General features: G+C 43.5%; 1 protein-coding gene across 4 annotated transcripts in view; it reads right to left on the minus strand.

Annotated features, from left to right (window-relative positions):
- Positions 1-21328, minus strand: part of LOC120063024 (2-oxoglutarate dehydrogenase, mitochondrial) — a 95978-nt gene that overhangs the window by 21702 nt on the left and 52948 nt on the right. For all 4 annotated transcript variants that reach the window (XM_039013124.1, XM_039013123.1, XM_039013125.1 and 1 more), the window contains 7 exons: positions 16353-16499; positions 16180-16270; positions 15903-16082; positions 15446-15574; positions 15110-15289; positions 14581-14733; positions 14112-14214 (listed from right to left, as the gene is read on the minus strand). In XM_039013124.1, coding sequence (XP_038869052.1) covers positions 14112-14214; positions 14581-14733; positions 15110-15289; positions 15446-15574; positions 15903-16082; positions 16180-16270; positions 16353-16499 — 983 coding nt within the window. The remainder of the gene's footprint in view (positions 1-14111; positions 14215-14580; positions 14734-15109; positions 15290-15445; positions 15575-15902; positions 16083-16179; positions 16271-16352; positions 16500-21328) is intronic.

Here is a 21328-nt window from a genome sequence, read left to right on the forward strand (position 1 = left end):
TCCTAAAATTAAAAATCAAATAGCTAAATGATCCACAATTCCATGTCAGCTTAGACCTCCCCAACGGCAAAGAGAACTAAGAATGAACAACGCCTTAGACTTAAGAATTAACATGTAGTACAAATAAAGTGGGCGAGAGTATGTCCCCCCTACTTTACACCTTAAGGGGTTGGAAACGAGCCCGATAAAGAGCTTTGACGGCGTCACAGAATCTTCCATCATATACCATTTTAATTAGTCTAAAAGCAAGGAGGTCTCTATTCACCCAATTGAAAGCCTTTTGAAAATCAATAAAAACAGGCTAAAGTTGCAGCCCGAACCACTGTGGAGACCGTAATGTGGTTTATACACACTGGCTTCCATTCTGTTCACTATAGAGAGCCTATTTAGAATGTAGGAATACAATTGACAGTGTTAATTATCCCTCAACAGATCTATGGGATTCTAGGGTCATTTGGGGACAGGCTTGATTATGGATGTGTACCATACAGCTGGAATAATACCATTCTCAAAAGAAGCCTGGAAGAGTTCAAATAATATTTGAAACTATTTCGATGACTCCAAAACTTCAAAAGACAAATAATCAATTCCTGTAGCTTTCTTGTGGTTTTGCATGCTAAACCACTTACTGACCTTCTCTAGGGTAAGACTGGCATTCAGATACTGGTTAGGGTAGTATGACTCCCTATGCATTTCCTCCTCCAACTAACTCATCTCTACAAGAACATGTTTCTAAAAAAAAAAAAAAAAACATTTTTGGGCTGAAAATAAACCTGAAAATAAAAGTGCTAAATCTATTTTAAAATGTTCATGTTAATTTGATTAACCTTTTTGGGGCCCAACTTGTTGATCTCACTCCAAAACTGTTGTGAGTTGTTGGTCTTTTGCTGCTCTAGTTGTAACGCCTAGTAAGTAGCCTTGTACGAGCCTGGGCTTGTGTGAGCCAGAACGGCTCATAGGTTCCTGCCCTATCTCCTGTTTCTGTAGTGTGAGGCAGCTTGACGTACAAGTACACCCCCTGGTCTATCGCAGGGCCTTAACCCTAATCCATCTCCTTAATGCTGAGTGCCAAGCAGAGACGCACCAGGATCCATTTTTATATATATTTTTTTAAACCTTCCAATTGTAATGCCTAACCAAAAATCTACATATTATAGACCGTTATCTTTTATAAAATATATTTGACACTTTAAATACATTTCTTAGCTCTTCCTACAGCTTTTGATTTCCTTTAAATTGTAGAATAATAGTTTAGACATCAAAACAATGAAATAACACATATGGAATCATGTAACCAAAAGTGTTAACAAATTTTAGATTTGAGATTCTTCAAAGTAGCCACCCTTTGCCTTGACAGCTTTGCACACTTGGCATTCTCTCAACCAGTTTCACCTGGAATGCTCTCCCAACAGTCTTGAAGGAGTTCCCACATATGCTGAGCACTTGTTGGCTGCTTTTCCTTCACTCTGCGGTCCAAGTCATTCCAAACCATCTTAATTGGGTTGAGGTCGGGTGATTGTGGAGGCCAGGTCATCTGATGCAGCACTCCATCACTCTCCTTCTTGGTCAAATAGCCCTTACACAGCCTGGAGGTGTGTTGGGTCATTGTCCTGAAAAACAAATTATAGTCCCACTGAGCGCAAACAAGATGGGATGGCGTATCGCTGCAGAATGTGCTGTAGTAGCCATGTTGGTTAAGTGTGCTTTGAATTCTAAATAAATCACAGACAGTGTCACCAGCAAAGCATCATCACACCTCCTCCTCCATGCTTCACGGTGGGAACCACACATGCGGAGATCATCCATTAATCTACTCTGTCTCACACGGTTGGAACCAAAAACCTCAAATTTGGACTCAGACCAAAGGACAGATTTCCACCAGTCTAATGTCCATTGCTCATGTTTCTTGGCCCAAGAAGGTCTCTTCTTACTGGTGTCCTTTAGTAGTGATTCACGCAGTCTCCTCTGAACAGTTGATTCTGAGATGTGTCTGTTACTTTAACTCTGAAGCATTTATTTTGGCTGCAATTTTTTAGGCTGGTCATTCTAATGAACATATCCTCTGCAGGAGAGGTAACTCTGGGTCTTCCTTTCCTGTGGCGGTCCTCATGAGAGCCAGTTTCATCATAGCGCTTGGCGGTTTTTGCGACTGCACTTGAAGAAGCATTCAAAGTTCTTGAAATTGTATGGATTGACTGACCTTCATGTCTTAAAGTCATGGACTGTCGTTTCTCCTTGCTTATTTGAGCTGTTCTTGCCATAATATGGACTTTGTTCTTTTACCAAATAGGGCTATCTTCTGTATACCACCCCTACCTTGTCAACAACTGATTGGCTCAGACGCATTAAGGAAAGAAATTCCACAAAAGAACATCTGTTAATTGAAATGCATTACAGGTGACTACCTCATGATGCAGGTTGAGAGAATGCCAAGAGTGCGCAAAGCGGTCAAGGCAAAACATGGCTACTTTGAAGAAACTCAAATATAAAATAATTTCATTTGTTTAACAGTTTTGTTTACTACATGATTCCATGTGTTATGTCATAGTTTATGTCTTCACTATTATTCTACAATGTAGAAAATAGTAAAAAAATCTAGAAAGACTTTTGAATGGTACTTTATTGAAACGCAACAAGTTAACTGTTGGTCCCATGTTTCATGAGCTGAAATAAAAGATCCCAGAAATTTCACACATACAAAAAGCTTACTTCTCTTCAATTTTGTGCACAGATTTGTTTACACCCCCATTAGTGAGCATTTCTACATTGCCAAGATAATACATCCACAAGACACATGTGGCATATTAAGAAGCTAAATGTTAACGTCTTTACCATAAGCCGCCTCCAACCTTGTTTTAGAGAATTTGGCAGTACATCAAACCAGCCTCAACCTCAGACCACGTGTAACCACGCCAGCCCAAGACCGCCACATCTGGATTCTTCACCTGCAGGATTGTCTGAGACCAGCTGTAGGTTAGCACAACCGAAGAATTTCTGCAAAAACTATCAGAACTCGTCTCAGGGAAGCTCATTTGCTTGCTCAGTGTCCGGACCTGACTGCAGTTTGACGTTGTAACTGACTTCAGTGGGCAAATGCTCAACTTCAATGGCAATTGGGGAAGTGTGCTCTTCACAGATGAATCCGGTTTCAACTGTACCGGGCAGATAGCATACGGCGAGCAGTTTGCTGAAGTCAACGTTGGGAACAGAGTGCCCCTTGGTGGCGGTGGGGTTACATAAGCTATGGGAAAAATACACAATTGCATTTTATCAATGGCAATTTGAATGCACAGAGATACCGTGACAAGATCCTGAGGCCCACTGTCGTTCAATTCCTCCGCCGCCATCACCTCGTGTTTCAGAATGATAATGCATGACTCCATGTCGCAAGGATCTACACATAATTGCTGGAAGCTGATCATTTCCCAGTTCTTCCATGGCCTGCATACTCAGACATGTCACAGCTTGCTGTGGCGCCGACAGAGATGGTCGCCTCGCTTCTAGTCCTTAGGAAACTATGCAGTATTTTTATGTATTATTTCTTACATTTTTAGGCCAGAAAATCTTAAGTGTTATTACATACAGGCGGGAAGAACTATTGGATATCAGAGCGACGTCAAATTACCAACATTACGACCAGCAATACGACTTCCCCGAAGCGGATGCTTTGTTTGCACCACCACTCAGGACATTGGATCTAATCCCAGAGGCCAACCCATGACAACGTCGCCGCAAAAGAGGTAGAAGGAGCGGCCTCCTGGTCAGACTTCGAAGGCGTGTACACCACCCACCGCTTCCGAGTATATTACTTGCCCATGTCCAGTCTCTAGACAACAAGGTAGACGAAATTAGGGCAAGGGTTGCTTTCCAGAGAGACAGAGAATGTAACATTCTCTGTTTCATAGAAACATGGCTCTCTCGTGATATGTGTGAGTCAGTACAGCCCCCGTAACATACACGAACTCAAGTCCTTTGTTCACCTGACCTAGAATTCCTTACAATCAAAAGCGGACCATATCTCCCAAGAGAATTCTCGTCGGTGATTGTATATCCCCCCTCAAGCCGATACCACAACGGCCCTCAAGGAACTTCACTGGACTCTATGCAAACTGGAAATCATATAGCCTGAGGATGCATTTATTGTAGCTGGGGATTTTAACAAAGCAAATTTGAGAACAAGGCTACCTAAATTCTAACAGCATATTGATTGTAGCACTCGTGCGGGCAACACTGGATCACTACTACTCTAACTTCCGCGGTGCATACAAAGCCCTCCCCCGCCCTCTCTTCGGTAAATCCGACCACAACTCCATTTTGCTACTTCTGTTCTACAGGCAGAAACTCAAAACAGGATGTGCCCATGACAAGAACTGTTCAATGCCGGTCTGACCAATCGGAATCCACGCTTCAAGATTGTTTTGATCACGCGGACTGGGAAATTTTCCGGGCAGCCTCAGAATAACATTGATCTATATGCTGATTCGGTGAGTGAGTTTATGAGGAAGTGCATTGCCGATGTTGTACCCACTGACTATTAAAACCTACCCTAACCAGAACCCGTGGATGGATGGCGGCATTCGTGCAAAACTGAAAGCGCACATTTAACCATGGAAAGATGACTGGGAATATGGCAGAATATAAACAGTGTTGTTATTCCCTCCGCAAGGCAATCAAACAAGCGAAATGTCGGTATAGGGTCAGAGTGGAGTTGCAATTCAATGGCTCAGACACGAGATGTATGTGGCAGGCTCTACAGACAATCACGGACTACAAAAAGAAAACCAGCCATGTCACGGACACTGAAGTCTTGCTTCCAGAGAAACTAAACACCTTTCCCGCTTTGAGGATAATGCAGCGCCACCAACGCGGCCCGCTACCACGGACTGTGGGCACCCCCCTCTCTTTCTCCATGGCCAACGTGAGTAAGATATTGAAACGTGTTAACCCTTGCAAGGCTGCCGGCCCAGACGGCATCTCTAGCCGGGTCCTCAGAGCATGCGCAGACCAGCTGGCTGGTGTGTTTACGGACATATTCAATCTCTACCTATCCCAGTCTGCTGTCCCCACATGCTTCAAGATGTCAACCATTGTCTCTGTACCCAAGAATGCAAAGATAACTGAACTAAATGTCTATTGCCCCGTAGCACTCACTGTCATCATGAAGTGCTCTGAGAGACTAGTCAAAGATCATATTACCTCCACCTTACCTGCCACCCTAGACCCAATTCCGTTTGCTTACCGCCCCATTAAGTCCACAGACAAAAACATCGCCATCCGTCTGTAACACTGCCCTATCCCATCTGGACAAGAAAAAAACCTATGTAAGAATGCTGTTCATTGACTACAGCTCAGCATTCAACACCATACTACCCTCCAAGCTCATCATTAAGCTGGAGGCCCTGGGTCTCAACCCCACCCTATGTAATTGGGTCCTGGACTTTGACAGGCCGCCCCCAGGTGGTGAAGGTAGGAAACACCTGCACTTCACTGATCCTCAACACTGGGGCCCCACAAGGGTGCGTGCTCCACCCCCGCCTGTACTCCCTGTTCACCCATGACTGCGTGGCCACGCACGCCTCCAACTCAATCATCAAGTTTGCAGACGACAACAGTAGTGGGCTTGATTACCAACAACGACGAGACAGCCTACAGGGAGGTGGTAAGGGCACTCGGAGTGCGGTGTCAGGAAAACAACCTGTCACTCAACGTTAACAAAACATAGGAGATGATCGTGGACTTCAGGAATCAGCAGAGCTATCACCCCCTATCCACATTGACGGGACAGCAGTGGAGAAAGTGGAAAGTTTTAAGTTCCTCGGTGTACACATCACAGACAAACTGAAATGGTCCACCCACACAGACAGCGTGGTGAAGAAGGCGCAACAGCGCCTCTTCAACCTCAGGAGGCTGAAGAAATTGGGCTTGTCACCTAAAACCCTCACAAACCTTTACAGATGCACAATTGAGAGCATCCTGTCGGGCTGTATCACCGCCTGGTACGGCAACTGCACCGCCCACAACCGCAGGGCTCTCCAGAGGGTGGTGCGGTCTGCACAACGCATCACCGGGGACAAACTACCTGCCCTCCAGGACAACCACAGCACCCGATGTCACAGGAAGCCCAAAAAGATCATCAAGGACAACAACCACCCGAGCCACTGCCTGTTCACCCCACTACCATCTAGAAGGCGAGGTCAGTACAGAGGTCGGTACAAAACATCCTTCACTAACACAGAGAGGCTGCTGCCTACATACAGACTCGAAATCATTGGCCACTTTAATAAATGGATCACTAGTCACTTTAATAATGCCACTTTAATAATAATGTTTACATATCTTGCATTACTCATGCCATATGTATATACTGTATTTTATACCATCTTGCCTATGCCGCTTGGTTGTTGTTCATCCATATATAACATTCTTATTCCACCCCTTTACATGTGTGTGTATTAGGTAGTTGTGGAATTGTTAGATTACTTGTTGATATTACTGCACTGTCGGAACTAGAAGCACAAGCATTTCACTACACTCGCAATAACATCTGCTTACCATGTGTATGTGACCAATAAAATGTGACATGATAAATTGATAAATTGACTTATAAAGCAAGGCACATTTAACAGTTAGGCTGTTGATTTATAGACCTAATTAAATTTGGGTTTCCTCTCTCCTCACTTTTCTTAGACAATAAGGCAAGGGCTGTTTTCTCATCTCCTCATTCTGCTGCTGCCTCCACGGCATTGTTCTCAACACCAATATGCTGGTTAACTTTGCTATTATGCACATAGCAACATGGTCTAGGAAAAGGCACCAATTCAACAGCGCACTGATGATTTCAGATCCGTGGACAACAACCGCTATCCAACGAGGGAGAAAGCGCATTTGTAATAAAATAATATTTTTATTAGTGTTGCACCATTGTTCTTATGAAACATAACCACATACAATTTCAGTAGCACGTCTTAGACTGATGGACTCTGCCATCCCAACGGCCTCCACAATTGAGCAGTCCACTCACAAGCGCGAATCAGACAGGTGTCTTTTTTTGCTACTGCTCGACTAAAGAAATCTTAGTCAACCAAAAAGCCTATCGACCAAACAATCGACCAGTTGACTAAATGCGGTCAGCCCTACAATCTACACACTAAGGCAAATCTTGAGGACACATTATGCAGAGAAGGATGCCACTGAACTGTATCACAAGTTGAATTAGGCAACACAAGAGTCGGGAGAGTCCACCTTGGACTTCCTAGTCAGACTCTTCGACCTGAGACAGAAAGTGTTAGCCTCAGCTCGTGCCCAATCAGGACTGAAAAATGGCACAGAGTTAGAGCCAATGCCTGCAGGCCATTGTTTGTTACTGGATTAACAAATGATAACGTCAGGGCAGAGAGGAGAGTGCATTTCCAGAATATTAACACCAGTGCTGAACTTAGAAAATGCAAATTGCCCAGGGAAATTAGAGTGCGCGCATGCCAAAGGCCGGGATTTCACTCAAGTTCACACTCACATGAGTGAACGCAGTACAGAGTGATGATAACAGACATAGTGGAGAGGAATGTGCATAGGTCGAGCCCCCACAGACCACAGTCCGAAAACGAAAGAAATACAATCGTCTCCCGGTTAAATTTTTTGCAAGCAATGAAGCAATCAAAGAACTGACCTGTCAGGTAGCATCATTAGTACAGTCAGTGCAGGGCCAGTGGGACAGTTTAGTTAGGAATTGCTCCAACAGAAAACCAAATACAACCAACAGAGAGAAAATAAAATGCAAAAGTTATGAGACTGGTCAACATTGCTACAAATGTGGCAGTGATAGCCATTGGGCAGTAGGATGTAGAATCAGGGGCAACGCACACCCATCAGGAAATGCCTGGGGTTCACAACCCTGGAGCGGGGAGTGACCTCAGATACATCTAGTTCCATCCAGGGTTGCAGCGGCTGCAGTGCAAAGGGAGAGAGAACCTCAGAGTCATTAAGCTGCTGATTGTTCCAAAGTGTGCAAACAGGATCATTGGAAACAGCAAGGGCTCAGGTATCCATCACTCAAAGAAACACAAATTAGACCACTGGCAGAAATCTGAGGGCATCCAATAGCACTGAAATTCCCTTTCTGGGTTGGATGGACATTTGTTTTAGTTTGCTTGATCCCAAAGCTGATGCCATTGCAGGAAAATAATTGAGGATTCTTCTATTAGTCACAAATGAAAGACTGGAGAAACCAATCATTGGGTTTAATGCAATTGAAGAAATAGTAAAAACTAAAAGTAACAATGAGCCCTCAGAGCTGATGTATACAGTAAAGACGATAAGAAATGCACTTAAACTAGGAAACGGCAAGGCAAATAATCTACACAATCTGCTTCAGCACATGGAGGAATGCTTGCTTACAGCAGGCAAACGTGACTTTGTCATTCCAGGTTGACAAACAAAATGGATTCGTCCCTGTATCCCAAAAGAGGCCTCCTTCAATGATGAAATGGTGTTCTTTGAACCACACATAAGAGTGATCTGGGGCCTGGACCTACAAAGTCAGGTAGTGAAAACATCAAAACGCCCATCTCGAAACATTGCAGTAGTGAATACTACCACACATGACATTACCTTAGACAAACAGTGACAGGGACGTTACAACGTGTCACCCAATTCCTGTGCCCATATGAGATGCCCACCGGAGCCTGGCCCTGACACCGGTCACAGAGTGGTGGGACCCACCTGTAGCTATACAGCACTTGAACCAAGAACAGGCTTTAATCAAACAGATGCTCAGAAAGGAATCAATCATTTTTGCCAAAGATGACATCTGTATACCATATTTGGATGTGCTTATTATTTGTTGTCAGTCATTTGAACAACATGTGGAAGATGTCCGTCAGGTACTCAGGCAGCAAAATAAATGGGGTATTAAACTTAGGGCGGAATGAGGTCCGTTATTTAGGAAAAAAATATTTCTGCTGAGGGTTACAGAATGGATATTAAAGAAATTGTAGCAGTGCAAGAATTTGGTAAACAGGCCACCAACAAACGTGGGAGAGCTGAGGAAACTACTGGGCTTTATATGGTACTACAGGGGTTATGTACAGAACTTCACACAACATGCAAAATGTCTCTGATTTACTAGCAGTGAAGTCAGAGACCTCAGCATCCGGGAAGCGAAGGACCAAGATAGCTATACAGTCGGGACAGGCTCCGCCTCACCAAAAGTTATTTGGGAGGATGCGCACCAGAGAGCATTTCATGAGTGTGTTGATTAATCCACCTGTGCTTGATTACCCAGATTTCATGAACCCTTTTATCTTGCACGTTGATGCCTCCGAAGAAGGATTGGGAGGTGTGTTATACCAAGAACAAAGTGGCAAACAGAGTCATTGGATATGGCTCCCGCACACTGACACAAGCAGAGAGAAACTATCACCTTCACTCGGGGAAAGTGGAATTCTGGCCACGCAAATGGGCAGTGACAGAGCGGTTCCGAGATGACCTCTTTTATGCTCCCCTCTGTGACAGTGTACAGTGATAATAACCACTTGACATGGGCTCTCGAGTGGCACAGCGGTCTAAGACACTGGATCTGAAGTTCGAGCTGTTGGTCCCGAACTTAATGAAATGGGTTTCCATGGCCAAGCAGCCGCACACAAGCCTAAGATCACCATGCTCAATGCCAAGCGTCGGATGAAATGGTGTAAAGCTCACCGCCATTGCAATCTGGAAAAGAGGAAACGCGTTCTCTGGAGTGATGAATCACGCTTCACCATTAGGCAGTCCGACGGACGAATCTGGCGGATTGGCGGATGCCAGGAGAACGCTACCTGCACCAATGCATAGTGCCAACTGTAAAGTTAGGTGGAGGAATAATGGTCTGGGGCTGTTTTTCATGGTTTGGGCTAGGCCCCTTAGTTCTAGTGAAGGGAAATCTTAATGCTACAGCACACTGTACAATGACATTCTAGACGATTCTGTGCTTCCGACTTTATGAAAACAGTTTGGGGAAGGCCCATTCCAGTTTCAGCATGACAATGCCCCCTTGCACAAAGCGAGTGCACGCCCTCACTAAAGCTTGTGGCTGAATGGAAGCAACTCCCCATAGCAATGTTCCAACATCTAGTGGAAAGCCTTCCCAGAAGCCTGGAGGCTGTTATAACAGCAAAGGGGGGAGTGACTCCATATTTATGCCTATGATTATGGAATGAGATTTTCGTCGAGCAGGTGTCCAGTCGTGGCCAAAAGTTTTGAGAATGACAAATATACATTTTCACAAAGTCTGCTGCCTCATTTTATATGATGGCAATTTGCAAATACTCCAGAATGTTATGAAGAGTGATCACATGAATTGCAATTAATTGCAAAGTCCCTCTTTGCCATGCAAATGAACTGAATCCCCCCCCAAAAAATTCCACTGCATTTCAGCCCTGCCACAAAAGGACCAGCTGACATGTCAGTGATTCTCTCGTTAACACAGGTGTGAGTGTTGACGAGGACATGGCTGGAGATCACTCTGTCATGCTGATTGAGTTCGAATAACAGACTGGAAGCTTCAAAAGGAGGGTGGTGCTTGGAACCATTGTTCTTCCTCTGTCAACTATGGTTACCTGCAAGGAAACACGTGCCGTCATCATTGCTTTGCACAAAAAGGGCTTCACAGGCAAGGATATTGCTGCCAGTAAGATTGCACCTAAATCAACCATTTATCGGATCATCAAGAACTTGAAAGAGAGCGGTTCAATTGTTGTGAAGAAGGCTTCAAGGCACCCAAGAAAGTCCAGCAAGCGCCAGCACCATCTCCTAAAGTTGATTCAGCTGCGGGATCGGGGCACCACCAGTACAGAGCTTGCTCAGGAATGGCAGCAGGCAGAAGACTTTTGGAGGACGGCCTGGTGTCAAGAAGGGCTGCAAAGAAGCCACTTCTCTCCAGGAAAAACATCAGGGACAGACTGATATTCTGCAAAAGGTACAGGGATTGGACTGCTGAGGACTGGGGTAAAGTCATTTTCTCTGATGAATCCCCTTTCCGATTGTTTGGGGCAGCCGGAAAAAAGCTTGTCCGGAGAAGACAAGGTGAGCGCTACCATCAGTCCTGTGTCATGCCAACAGTAAAGCAACCTGAGACCATTCATGTGTGGTTGTTGCTTCTCAGCCAAGGGAGTGGGCTCACTCACAATTTTGCCTAAGAACACAGCCATGAATAAAGAATGGTACCAACACATCCTCCGAGAGCAACTTCTCCCAACCATCCAGGAATAGTTTGGTGACGAACAATGCCTTTTCCAGCACGATGCAGCACCTTGCCATAAGACAAAAGTGATAACTAAGTGGCTCGGGGAACAAAACATCAATATTTTGGGTCCATGGCCAGGAAACTCCAGACCTTAATCCCATTGAGAACTTGTGGTCAATCCTCAAGAGGCGGGTGGACAAACAAAAACCCACAAATTCTGACAAACTCCAAGCATTGGTTATGCAAGAATGGCCTGCCATCAGTCAGGATGTGGCCCAGAAGTTAATTGAAAGCATGCCAGGGCGGATTGCAGAGGTCTTGAAAAAGAGGGGTTAACACTGCAAAAATGGACACTCTGCAAAACTTAATGTAACTGTCAATAAAAGCCTTTGACACTTATGAAATGCTTGTAATTATACTTCAGTATTCCATAGTAACATCTGACAAAAATATCTAAAGACAATGAAGCAGCAAACTTTGTGATAATTTATATTTGTGTCATTCTCAAAACTTTTGGCCACGAGTGTATATCTGCAGCTAGACAGCTAGCTAAAGCATTAGAACGCTTACCTTGGCCACTAGCCCTCCTATTTTGTGTTGGTGTGAAATCAGGTGCTCCACTGCAGTTTGATGCTGTTACGTAGTCGATTGAATTCTGACAGTCTACAGAAAAGTACTCCTCCAATCCTCGTAAAGTTTAGCTAGAAACTCCCAGGCCCTGTGCCTGGCTGTTCTTCTGATCGCCAAGTGTTTACTCCTCAGCTCCTCTGATGTAAATCTGGGCATTTTTAGCTAGATAACGTCACTGCAGTTTGATGCTGTTACGTAGTCGATTGAATTCAAACTGCACTGAAGTATTCCTAAGATAGCTGCGATTCACTCACTGCTGTCTGCACCACTCACACAGGAGAGGGGCTACAGTTGGGAGAGTGGGACTACTCTGGCTAAACTTTTGGGTGATTGAAATAAATTCAAGTCAATCTTAGTGAACTTATCTATCAGCTGGTAGTTTATTTTTCGCTTTAGAATCCTACGCGTTTTATGTGAAATTCGGAGGGTTTTCTACAAAATTCTGCATGAGCCTGCCCATGATCTTGCCCCACAGTTCAGACGGGCAGAGGAGGCCTTCTCTACGGCTGGCCATGCTTTCCTCCTGGCTACCCCAACACCGGCCAACAGCTCTGCACCATCCGCAGCTACTTTTTCCGAGCCTCCCCAGCTTCTCCTTCACCCAAATCCAGATAGCAGATGTTCTGAAAGAGCCGCAAAACCTGGACCCGTACAAATCAGCTGGGCTAGACAATCTGGACCCTCTCTTTCTAAAATTATCCGCCGCCATTGTTGCAACCCCTATTACCAGTCTGTTCAACCTCTCTTTCATATCGGCCGAGATCCCTAAAGATTGGAAAGCTGCCGCGGTCATCCCCCTCTTCAAAGGGGGTGACACTCTAGACCCAAACTGTTACAGACCTGTATACATCCTGCCCTGCCTTTCTAAAATTTTCGAAAGCCAAGTTAACAAACAGATCACCGACCATTTCGAATCCCACCGTACCTTCTCCGCTGTGCAATCCGGTTTCTGAGCTGGTCATGGGTGCACCTCAGCCACGCTCAAGGTCCTAAACGATATCATAACCCGCCATCGATAAAAGACAGTACTGTGCAGCCGTCTTCATCGACCTGGCCAAGGCTTTCGACTCTTTTTTGTCACTAAACAGTCCCCCATATTACTTCCATTTATTTTTGCAACTGGTACAGGGGGACCTTCAGACGAGTCTTGTGAGGCCTGTGGGCATCCTAGAGCAAACTGATCGGACACTACAGACAGAAGATGTCAAATCGACTGTGCCAACTTCAAACGAGTCCCAAGACGCTTTTGGGGGTCGTAGAGCAAAACGGTGAACACCATCGTGTTACTCAGAGTCCTAGTCTCATCTTTCCATAGAAGGGTCAAAATAGTTTGTAGGCCAAACCATTCAGACGCTAGAGCCGATTTTGTGAGAAGACCAATTTTCGGGATGTCTCATGGTCTGACAAACACTGCTCTAGCTCGGTCACCTTTTACCGCAGATTAGGAAGTGTTACATAGGCCTATGCGGTGGATTGAGAAGCATAATCCAAAAATGGATATATCTTGCTTAAACTGATAGATTTTTAAGGGGATTTTTTTATTATTATAATTATATTTCTGCAGGGGAGTGGACATCGACTCTAGGGGGTTAACCTCAGACCTTATTTTCAGAGTTTATCTAAAAACCCTACAAAATTCCCTTTCATTTCCCCAAAGGCTTTGACCAACAAGCCATTGCTAACTAATTTCTGTTTTTTAGGACTATAAGCTGGCAAGATTTATTTTGTAATTGTAGAGTAATCATTGTAAAAAATGTCCTCCCGGGCCATTACGTTCTATTGACATGGCATATTGTAGTCTGCTTCTAGATACACCCATCAAGGCATTCTCAACTATTGACAATGGCTGAATATCAACTACAATCACTTCTGTAAACAGCGCAGTGATTTCCTCACGGTCCCTTATTGCACTTCTTTTGTGTGAAGCCATCTAATGTCTGTTGTTGTGGGGCCTGCGCTGCTGCCAGTAACGGTTTGGTTCTCATTGTGCATCCCTTTCAGATGGTTAAGCATTGCACCTGTACTACCATTACACCTCGCTAAGTTTGCATTTCACCACCGTCTCATTTAACTTTCAAAGTATTGCCATACAGGACTTTGCTGCCGTTTCTTGCTTTTCTCTGCCATTTTTTCAACTGTTAATGACAATGACGTGCGGAGTGCTTTATATCAGTTTTTCGGTTAAGGATTTTTTCTTTAACGATCTCAATTTAGTTTAAACATTCACACCCCTAGTATGTGTCTGAGCAGTTAGCACACTCACCAGGCCAGGGAGAGTCCAGCCAGTGCTTGATGTGGAGGATCTTCTCATCCTTGGAGCGAACATGTGCCTCCTCACAGATCTTATCATACTTGGCTATCTCCTCCTGTAGAGAGGGAGATGAGGGTGGGGGCAGACATGGAGATAGATGATCACCACAAGACTCTGTTCTATGTATGTATGTATGTATGTATGTATGTATGTATGTATGTATGTATGTATGTATGTATGTATGTATGTATGTATGTATGTATGTATGTATGTATGTATGTATGTATGTATGTATGTATGTAAGAGAGAGAGAGAGAGAGAGAGAGAGAGAGAGAGAGAGAGAGAGAGAGAGAGAGAGAGAGAGAGAGAGAGAGAGAGAGAGAGAGAGAGAGAGAGAGAGAGAGAGAGAGAGAGAGAGAGAGAGAGAGAGAGAGAGAGAGAGAGAGAGAGAGAGATCGGGTCAGAGCGGTCAAGCCCTGACCTCGTACTCCTGTCTCGAGACGGCGCCCTCGGCGATTAGCTTCTCGCCATACTTCTGCATCACTCCCTTCTGTTTCTTGATCTGCTTGTACATCAGGGGCTGGGTAAACATGGGCTCATCCATCTCATTGTGGCCCAATCGCCGGTAGCACACCTGCCGACACGAAAACATTACTGCTGCTGCTTGATAAACACAAAACCGCACACACAGTGATAATGATGACTGCTGTGGACATGGGTCATAAGGCGGGGTTTACACGGGTACTCCTGCATACGTGAGTAATTAGACCTATTTTCATATTTATTTCCCCTAACCTCTATGGTGTAATGTGTGTGTACTATGTGTATGAAATGAGTAATGTATATATTAGGTTTAGTGTATTATGTTTAATTTGTATATTGCAGTACTGTGTGTCAAAGACAACTGTGTGTCAAATGTCCCCTTGGGGACATTAAAGTTCATCCTATCCTATAACCAGAGTGAGTTGAACTTAATCATCATTTCCAGGGAGTGGGGAACTCTTACTCACCAGGTCCACCACCACGTCCTTGTGGAAGGTGGCTCTCCACTCGGCTGCCACGTTGCACACGTACACCACAGCCTCAGGGTCGTCAGCGTTGACATGGAAGATGGGAGCATTGACCACCCTGGCCACGTCAGTGGGGTACGGAGAGGAACGCGCCATACGGGGGTCAGTGGTGAAGCCAATCTAGGGGTAGACAGGGTGATAGGGTTAGCATGCCATCCATCCACACCACTAATGGTTTCCTGGCATGGCTGTAACCCACGTGGAACAAAGTCTATTTCTATCTTCTCTAGACCAGGTGTGGTCTGTGGTTAGCTTGGTGTGAGTGTGTGTCTGCACCTGGTTGTTGACAACCACGTGCACCGTGCCGTGAGTGGAATAGGAGGGCAGGTCGCTGAGATGGAAGGTCTCGTACACGACGCCCTGGCCGGCAAAGGCAGCATCACCGTGCATCAGGATAGACATCACCTGGAACACAAACAATCCAACTTCAAAAACCATTTACAACCCAATATTTAAGGTAATAACGCATCAGATAAAGTCCGATTGGTGAAACCGACATGGTGAAAAACATAGTTTCACTCATCCGTTACATATCAGTGTGTATGTGAAGGGCAGAAAAAGGTGCATTTATTTTTGTTGCTGCCGAAACCCGGGATTGAACCTTAAGGGTGCATTCTTTACAGAACAAAAAAGGACAATGATCTTTACAAGGACTTCCAACACTTTGAGAAAATGCATATATCGCTATTCAAACTGCATTTAAAACCAGCTGTGTCAGTCAGTGGGTTGGTACCTTGTGTCCCTCTGTGTCTCCACAGTAGAATTGCTCGGCCTTGGTCTTGCCCTGCACCACGGGGTCCACGGCCTCTAGGTGCGAGGGGTTAGCCATGAGGGACAGGGTGATGTTGCGGTCCGTCACACGGTTGATCCTCCTGTGGTACATTCCCAGGTGGTACTTTACGTCTCCAGAGCCCTGAAAGAACACAGCCATATCCCACTGAAAGCAGTTGTATTGGATTGATTACAGAATCGAGAATTCCCATGCAGTGGGTGGGCTAGATGGGACTCGCCTCATCAGCAGCCTCCAGCTTGGAGTCAAACTGGCAGAAGATTTGCTCCAGCTCCTTGCGGATGACGTTGGCCAGGACGTTCAGACGACCCCTAAAAAATGAGGAGCACTTGTCAGATAAGGCAGACAGTGAAACCACTTAGCAGAAACTCAAGCGTTCCTGTTGTTACCTACCTGTGTGGCATGCCCATGACAATGTTCTCCACACCCTTCTCGCTGGACTTGTCAATGATGGTCTTGAGGGCGGGGATCAGAGACTCGCAGCCCTCCAGGCCGAACCGCTTCTCTGATGACCACTTCCTCTGGAGAAACTCCTCGAACCTGCGGTACACAGCATACGACGTCAGCACACAGCCATATCCCTTTGGAGAGAAGGACTCCAGAAATCTCCTTTGATATTAGTGTGTAGGATTGGCACAATGTAGTGTTGCACGGTATACCGAAACTTCTGAACTTTTTCGATACTAGAACATGAATAATGGTTCAGTAGTAGAATTTGTGTTACTTTCGGCACTTCTATCAATTAAGTCTTGCGTCGTATACTGACTGAGCGGATCATGTCTGTCTAGTAATTTGTCTGAATTTTCTCAAGGAGGCAATAGTAGGCTGTGTTACTTGCTCTTGCGCATGCAATGTTGCATCAGCTGAAACAGAGCAAGCCACTTCTAAGAAGCAAAGAGAGCAAGAGAAGACTGGGAGAGACATAGGGCTTCTGACAACAAAACGAGGAATGAACAGCAGAATCAGACAACCCCATTGTAGAATAGTTAACCTAGTCAGCTTGTCGTTGCGCGCTCCATGCGAGAAATAAATATTCCTCTAGAGGTGCATTCAAGTTGCGAGTTCAAAAAGGGAGAGCGCCATGCATTCTGATAAGCAGACAGTGCACCACATTTCTTAATGCAAAAATCGGGAAAAACCCTCCCCCCACTTTGTTAAAAAGAGAGGGGATCCCAGGTTCCCATTATTACTTCATAACTCCTAAAAATTTGCACAAACTGCACTATTTTAAGAGTGTCAGCATAGGTAGGTGTGTTAGCGCTCCCGAAACTGTAATTTTGGCGTTCCAGTTCAACACTTACCTGCTCTGTCGCAGTCTACCATTAAAAACAATTGAAGACCACATGCGGAAAAGTCATGCTATTTGTGTTTGAGCAATATAATTGGCCGTTCATTCAATCATCACCATGCTCCCGAAAGTCACAACTTTCCCGATCAGTAGACTACATAAGTCTACACATCATACACAAGCTGTCCAGAGCAAAAAGAAGCACCCATCAATCTGCTCACTGAACTTATTTACTTAAGGAAAGTGATTTACAAAAGTAAACCTTCAATAGCGGACATACTAGCAATATGCTGTTGACAGTCTGCAAAAAGAAGGCTACAAAAAATAAAAAACCAGCAAGTCGATATCTCTTTAAGAACGTTTGTCTTAAAGAGGCAGCATCCTATTCTCAAAATGACTTACTTTAGAGATAAAATGAATGCAATTAATCAAATGCAATTCTAAGGAATTCAGTAATGACTTGCATTGCTAAATTATATTACTGTTTTTTTAATATATATCATAATAACCAAATATAGCCTATTAAACCTCTAAAAGTCTATGCCGTGGTGGGGGGGGATTGTAACATATGGAATTGTTTTAAGATGTTCATACCATGGATCATTTAAAATTTTAGGTATCTCAAACAAGTATTTGTGTTAAACAAATCAAAATATAGATTCTTCAAAGTAGCCACCCGTTGCCTTCATGACAGCTTTGCCCACTGATTTGTTTAACACTTTTTTGGTTACTACATGATTCCATATGTGTAATTTCATAGTTTTGATATCTTCACTATTATTCTACAATGTAGAAAATAGTAAAAAATAAAAACACTGGAATGAGTAGGTATCCAAACTGGTACTGTATTTTCATAAAAAGTTATTTTTGTGAATTTATCCATACTATTACATCTTTCCACAAGATACAGTCCCAACACAAATCTAGGGTTGCTACCCAAGCGGGGTGGTCATTCGTTCTATCGGTACGGTTAATAGAGACGCAACCCAGTCCTTCAGTCTTTTTGTTCTGTATCTATGGACGCAACCCAGTCGTTTGTTCAAAATGTTCCATTGTCATAATGGCTGGCAACGTTCTTATCCCTTGTCTAGCTAGCAAGCAAGCAACTACGGCTAATTTACATCCACCTCAAAGTGCAGCCAGAATAACAGCAAAGTAGCTGCATTTGCATTTGTTTAAACTGTTTTCAAGTGACATTTATTTGGATACATCCATAACAATGAGCTAATGAGGCACGATTTTGCCTGGCATAGAAAATGTGCTCACTCGTCAGGACACTGTAGTTCAGAAGAGCTAACCAACAACACAGCTAACACAATCAATTAAAATTGAAGCTGGAAAGACTGCAAACTAGCTGCACTTCGTTTCATTTTACCTTTTTTATATTTACATTTCTTTGTATACATATATCCATAAAAATTATGCCATCTGGTTCATGATTTCGACTGGCTGAGAAACGCTGCCTGCCTGTCTCATCCCGACACGTTCATTACTATGGGACAGCTGGAGATCGAATTTGAATATTGAAACACTATTGCAGATTTCAGAGAGACAAACAGCAATATTTATACAAATCTCCGCTGTTGAAAACGAAATGTTAAGTCTAAAAGAAATGTGAGATAATGTCGAGATGCTTTTTATAGTGGAGATCAAGTTTATAAAGTGCCTGGCTGGGCTGATGAGACAGTGAATCGTGCAGTCAGATGGAACAGAGTAAATAGGCATTTTAACGTCAGATTTAGCCGGTGGTAACTTGGAAGACACCGGCTGGAATGCTGTTGTAACCAATCAGCATTCAGGATTAGACCCACCCGTTGTATAATGCCCATAGAAACGCATTGAATAAATTGTAATTTTTTTTTTTTTTTTTAAAAAGGTATCCTAAGGAATAAGGTTTTGAAGTGTCTGTACTATTTCTAAGCCATATAAGAAAGCTCAGGAAATATTTTAATTTTTTTGTACACATATTTAACCCCTTATTTTTGTTGGCACAAAACTGCCTCCGTACTTTCATTCATTTGTATGGGTTACCTTCAGATGAGTCCCGTGACACTTGTGGGGGTTGTAGAGCAAAATGGAGAACACCATCATGTTGGTGAGAATCACCTTTCCATAGTATTTATTTTTTTGATGGGCCAAACCGTTCAGCTGCTACAGACATTTGGGAGAAGAACGATTTTAGAGATGTCTCATGGTCTGACAAACACCGCTGTAGCTTGGCCACCTTCCACCACAGATGCGGAATACCGACATAGGCGGATGCGGTGGCTTGAGACCCAGCCCATGCAAAACAAAACAGATCTCTAGTTTAACCTGATGTATTTTGATGAGGATTTTTTTTAAATATGTTACTTAAAATTGACGCACAGCTGTGTCAATAGATTAAGGATTAGTTCTTAGATCGCAATTAAATAATTAAGACTCATGTTTGGTCAAGTTATTCATATATATAACCCCTATGCATGTTGTGCTATTTTTACAGCACGGTACTGGGTTACCTGTTGGCACTGAGGTGGCGTGCCCTAGTAGAAAAACAACTGTGTGCAGCTCACCCTGCACTATCAGCTACAATATAAATAACATGAGCAAATCTACTTCTGATAAGCTTCCCAGTAAAGCATTAAAAACAACCAAGCAACCCAGAAAAGTGCTAAAAAATAGCCCATATCATATGCAGTCTGAGAAACAAGGTCCACGAAGTCAATAACTTGATTGTAACAGACGACAATCATATTCTGACTATCTCTGAAACTCACTTAGATAATACCTTTGATGATACAGTGATATCAACAGAGAAGTATATTTTCTGGGTTATTTAAATACTGACTGGCTCTCATCAAGCTGCCCACTCAAGAAAATGCTTCAAACTGTAACCAGTGCCTGCAATCTGGTTCAGGTTGTCAGCCAACCTACCAGGGTATTTAAAAACAGCACAGAAATGAAATCATCAACATGTATTGATCACATATTTACTAATGCTGCAGAAATTTGCTTTAAAACAATATAAAAATCCATAGGATGTAATGATCACAATATAGTAGCCATATCTAGGAAAACCAAAGTTCCAAAGCTGGGCCTAATGTAGTGTATAAGAGGTCATACAATAAGTTTTGTAGTGATTCATATGTTGATGTAAAGAATATTTGCTGGTCTGTTGTGTGTAATGAGGAGCAACCAGACGCTGCACTTGACACATTTGAAATTGCTTACTCCAGTTCTAATAAGCCCGCACCCTTTAAGAAAATGACTGTAAAAACTGTTATAACCCCTTGGATTGATGAGGAATTGAAAAATTGTATAGTTGAGAGGGATGAGGCAAAGGGTATGGCAAATAAGTCTGCAGCCCAACTGACTGGCAAACGTACTGCAAATTAAGAAATCAGGTGACTAAACTACATAAAAAATAAACTATAACATGAAACAAATATAAATGATATAAGGAAAGAAAGTAAAAAGCTTTGGAGCACCTTAAATAACATTTTGGGGAAAAAACCCAACTCTGCTCCATCATTCATTGAATCAGATGGCTCATTCATCACAAAACCCACTGATATTACCAACTACTTTAAATAATTTTTAAATTGGCAAGATCAGCAAACTGGGATGACATGCAAGCAACAAAAGGGATGACATCCAAGTATATCGGACTAAATTATGAAAGACAAGAATTGTACTTTTGAATTCCATAAAGTCAGTGTCGAAGAGGTGCAGTTAGTTTCGGAATGGGTAGCAAGGAATAAGATAGTCCTAAATATTAACAAAACTAAATGAATTGTATTTGGGACAAATCATTCACTAAACCCTAAACCTCAACTACATCTCGTAATGAATCATGTGGAAATGTATCAAGTTGAGGTGACTAAACTGCTTGGAGTAACCCTGGATTGTAAACTGTCAGTGTCAAAAACATATTGATACAACAATAGCTAAGATGGGGGGGATGTCTGTCCATAATAAAGCGCCGCTCTGCCTTCTTAACAACACTATCAACACGGAAGGTCCTACAGGCCCTAGTTTTGTCGCACCTAGACTACTGTTCAGTCGTTGTGGTCGAGTGCCACAGAGACAGACTAGGGAAAAG

Source organism: Salvelinus namaycush, chromosome 18 (genome assembly GCF_016432855.1).
Source record: "Salvelinus namaycush isolate Seneca chromosome 18, SaNama_1.0, whole genome shotgun sequence".
NCBI classification, from domain to species: domain Eukaryota; kingdom Metazoa; phylum Chordata; class Actinopteri; order Salmoniformes; family Salmonidae; genus Salvelinus; species Salvelinus namaycush.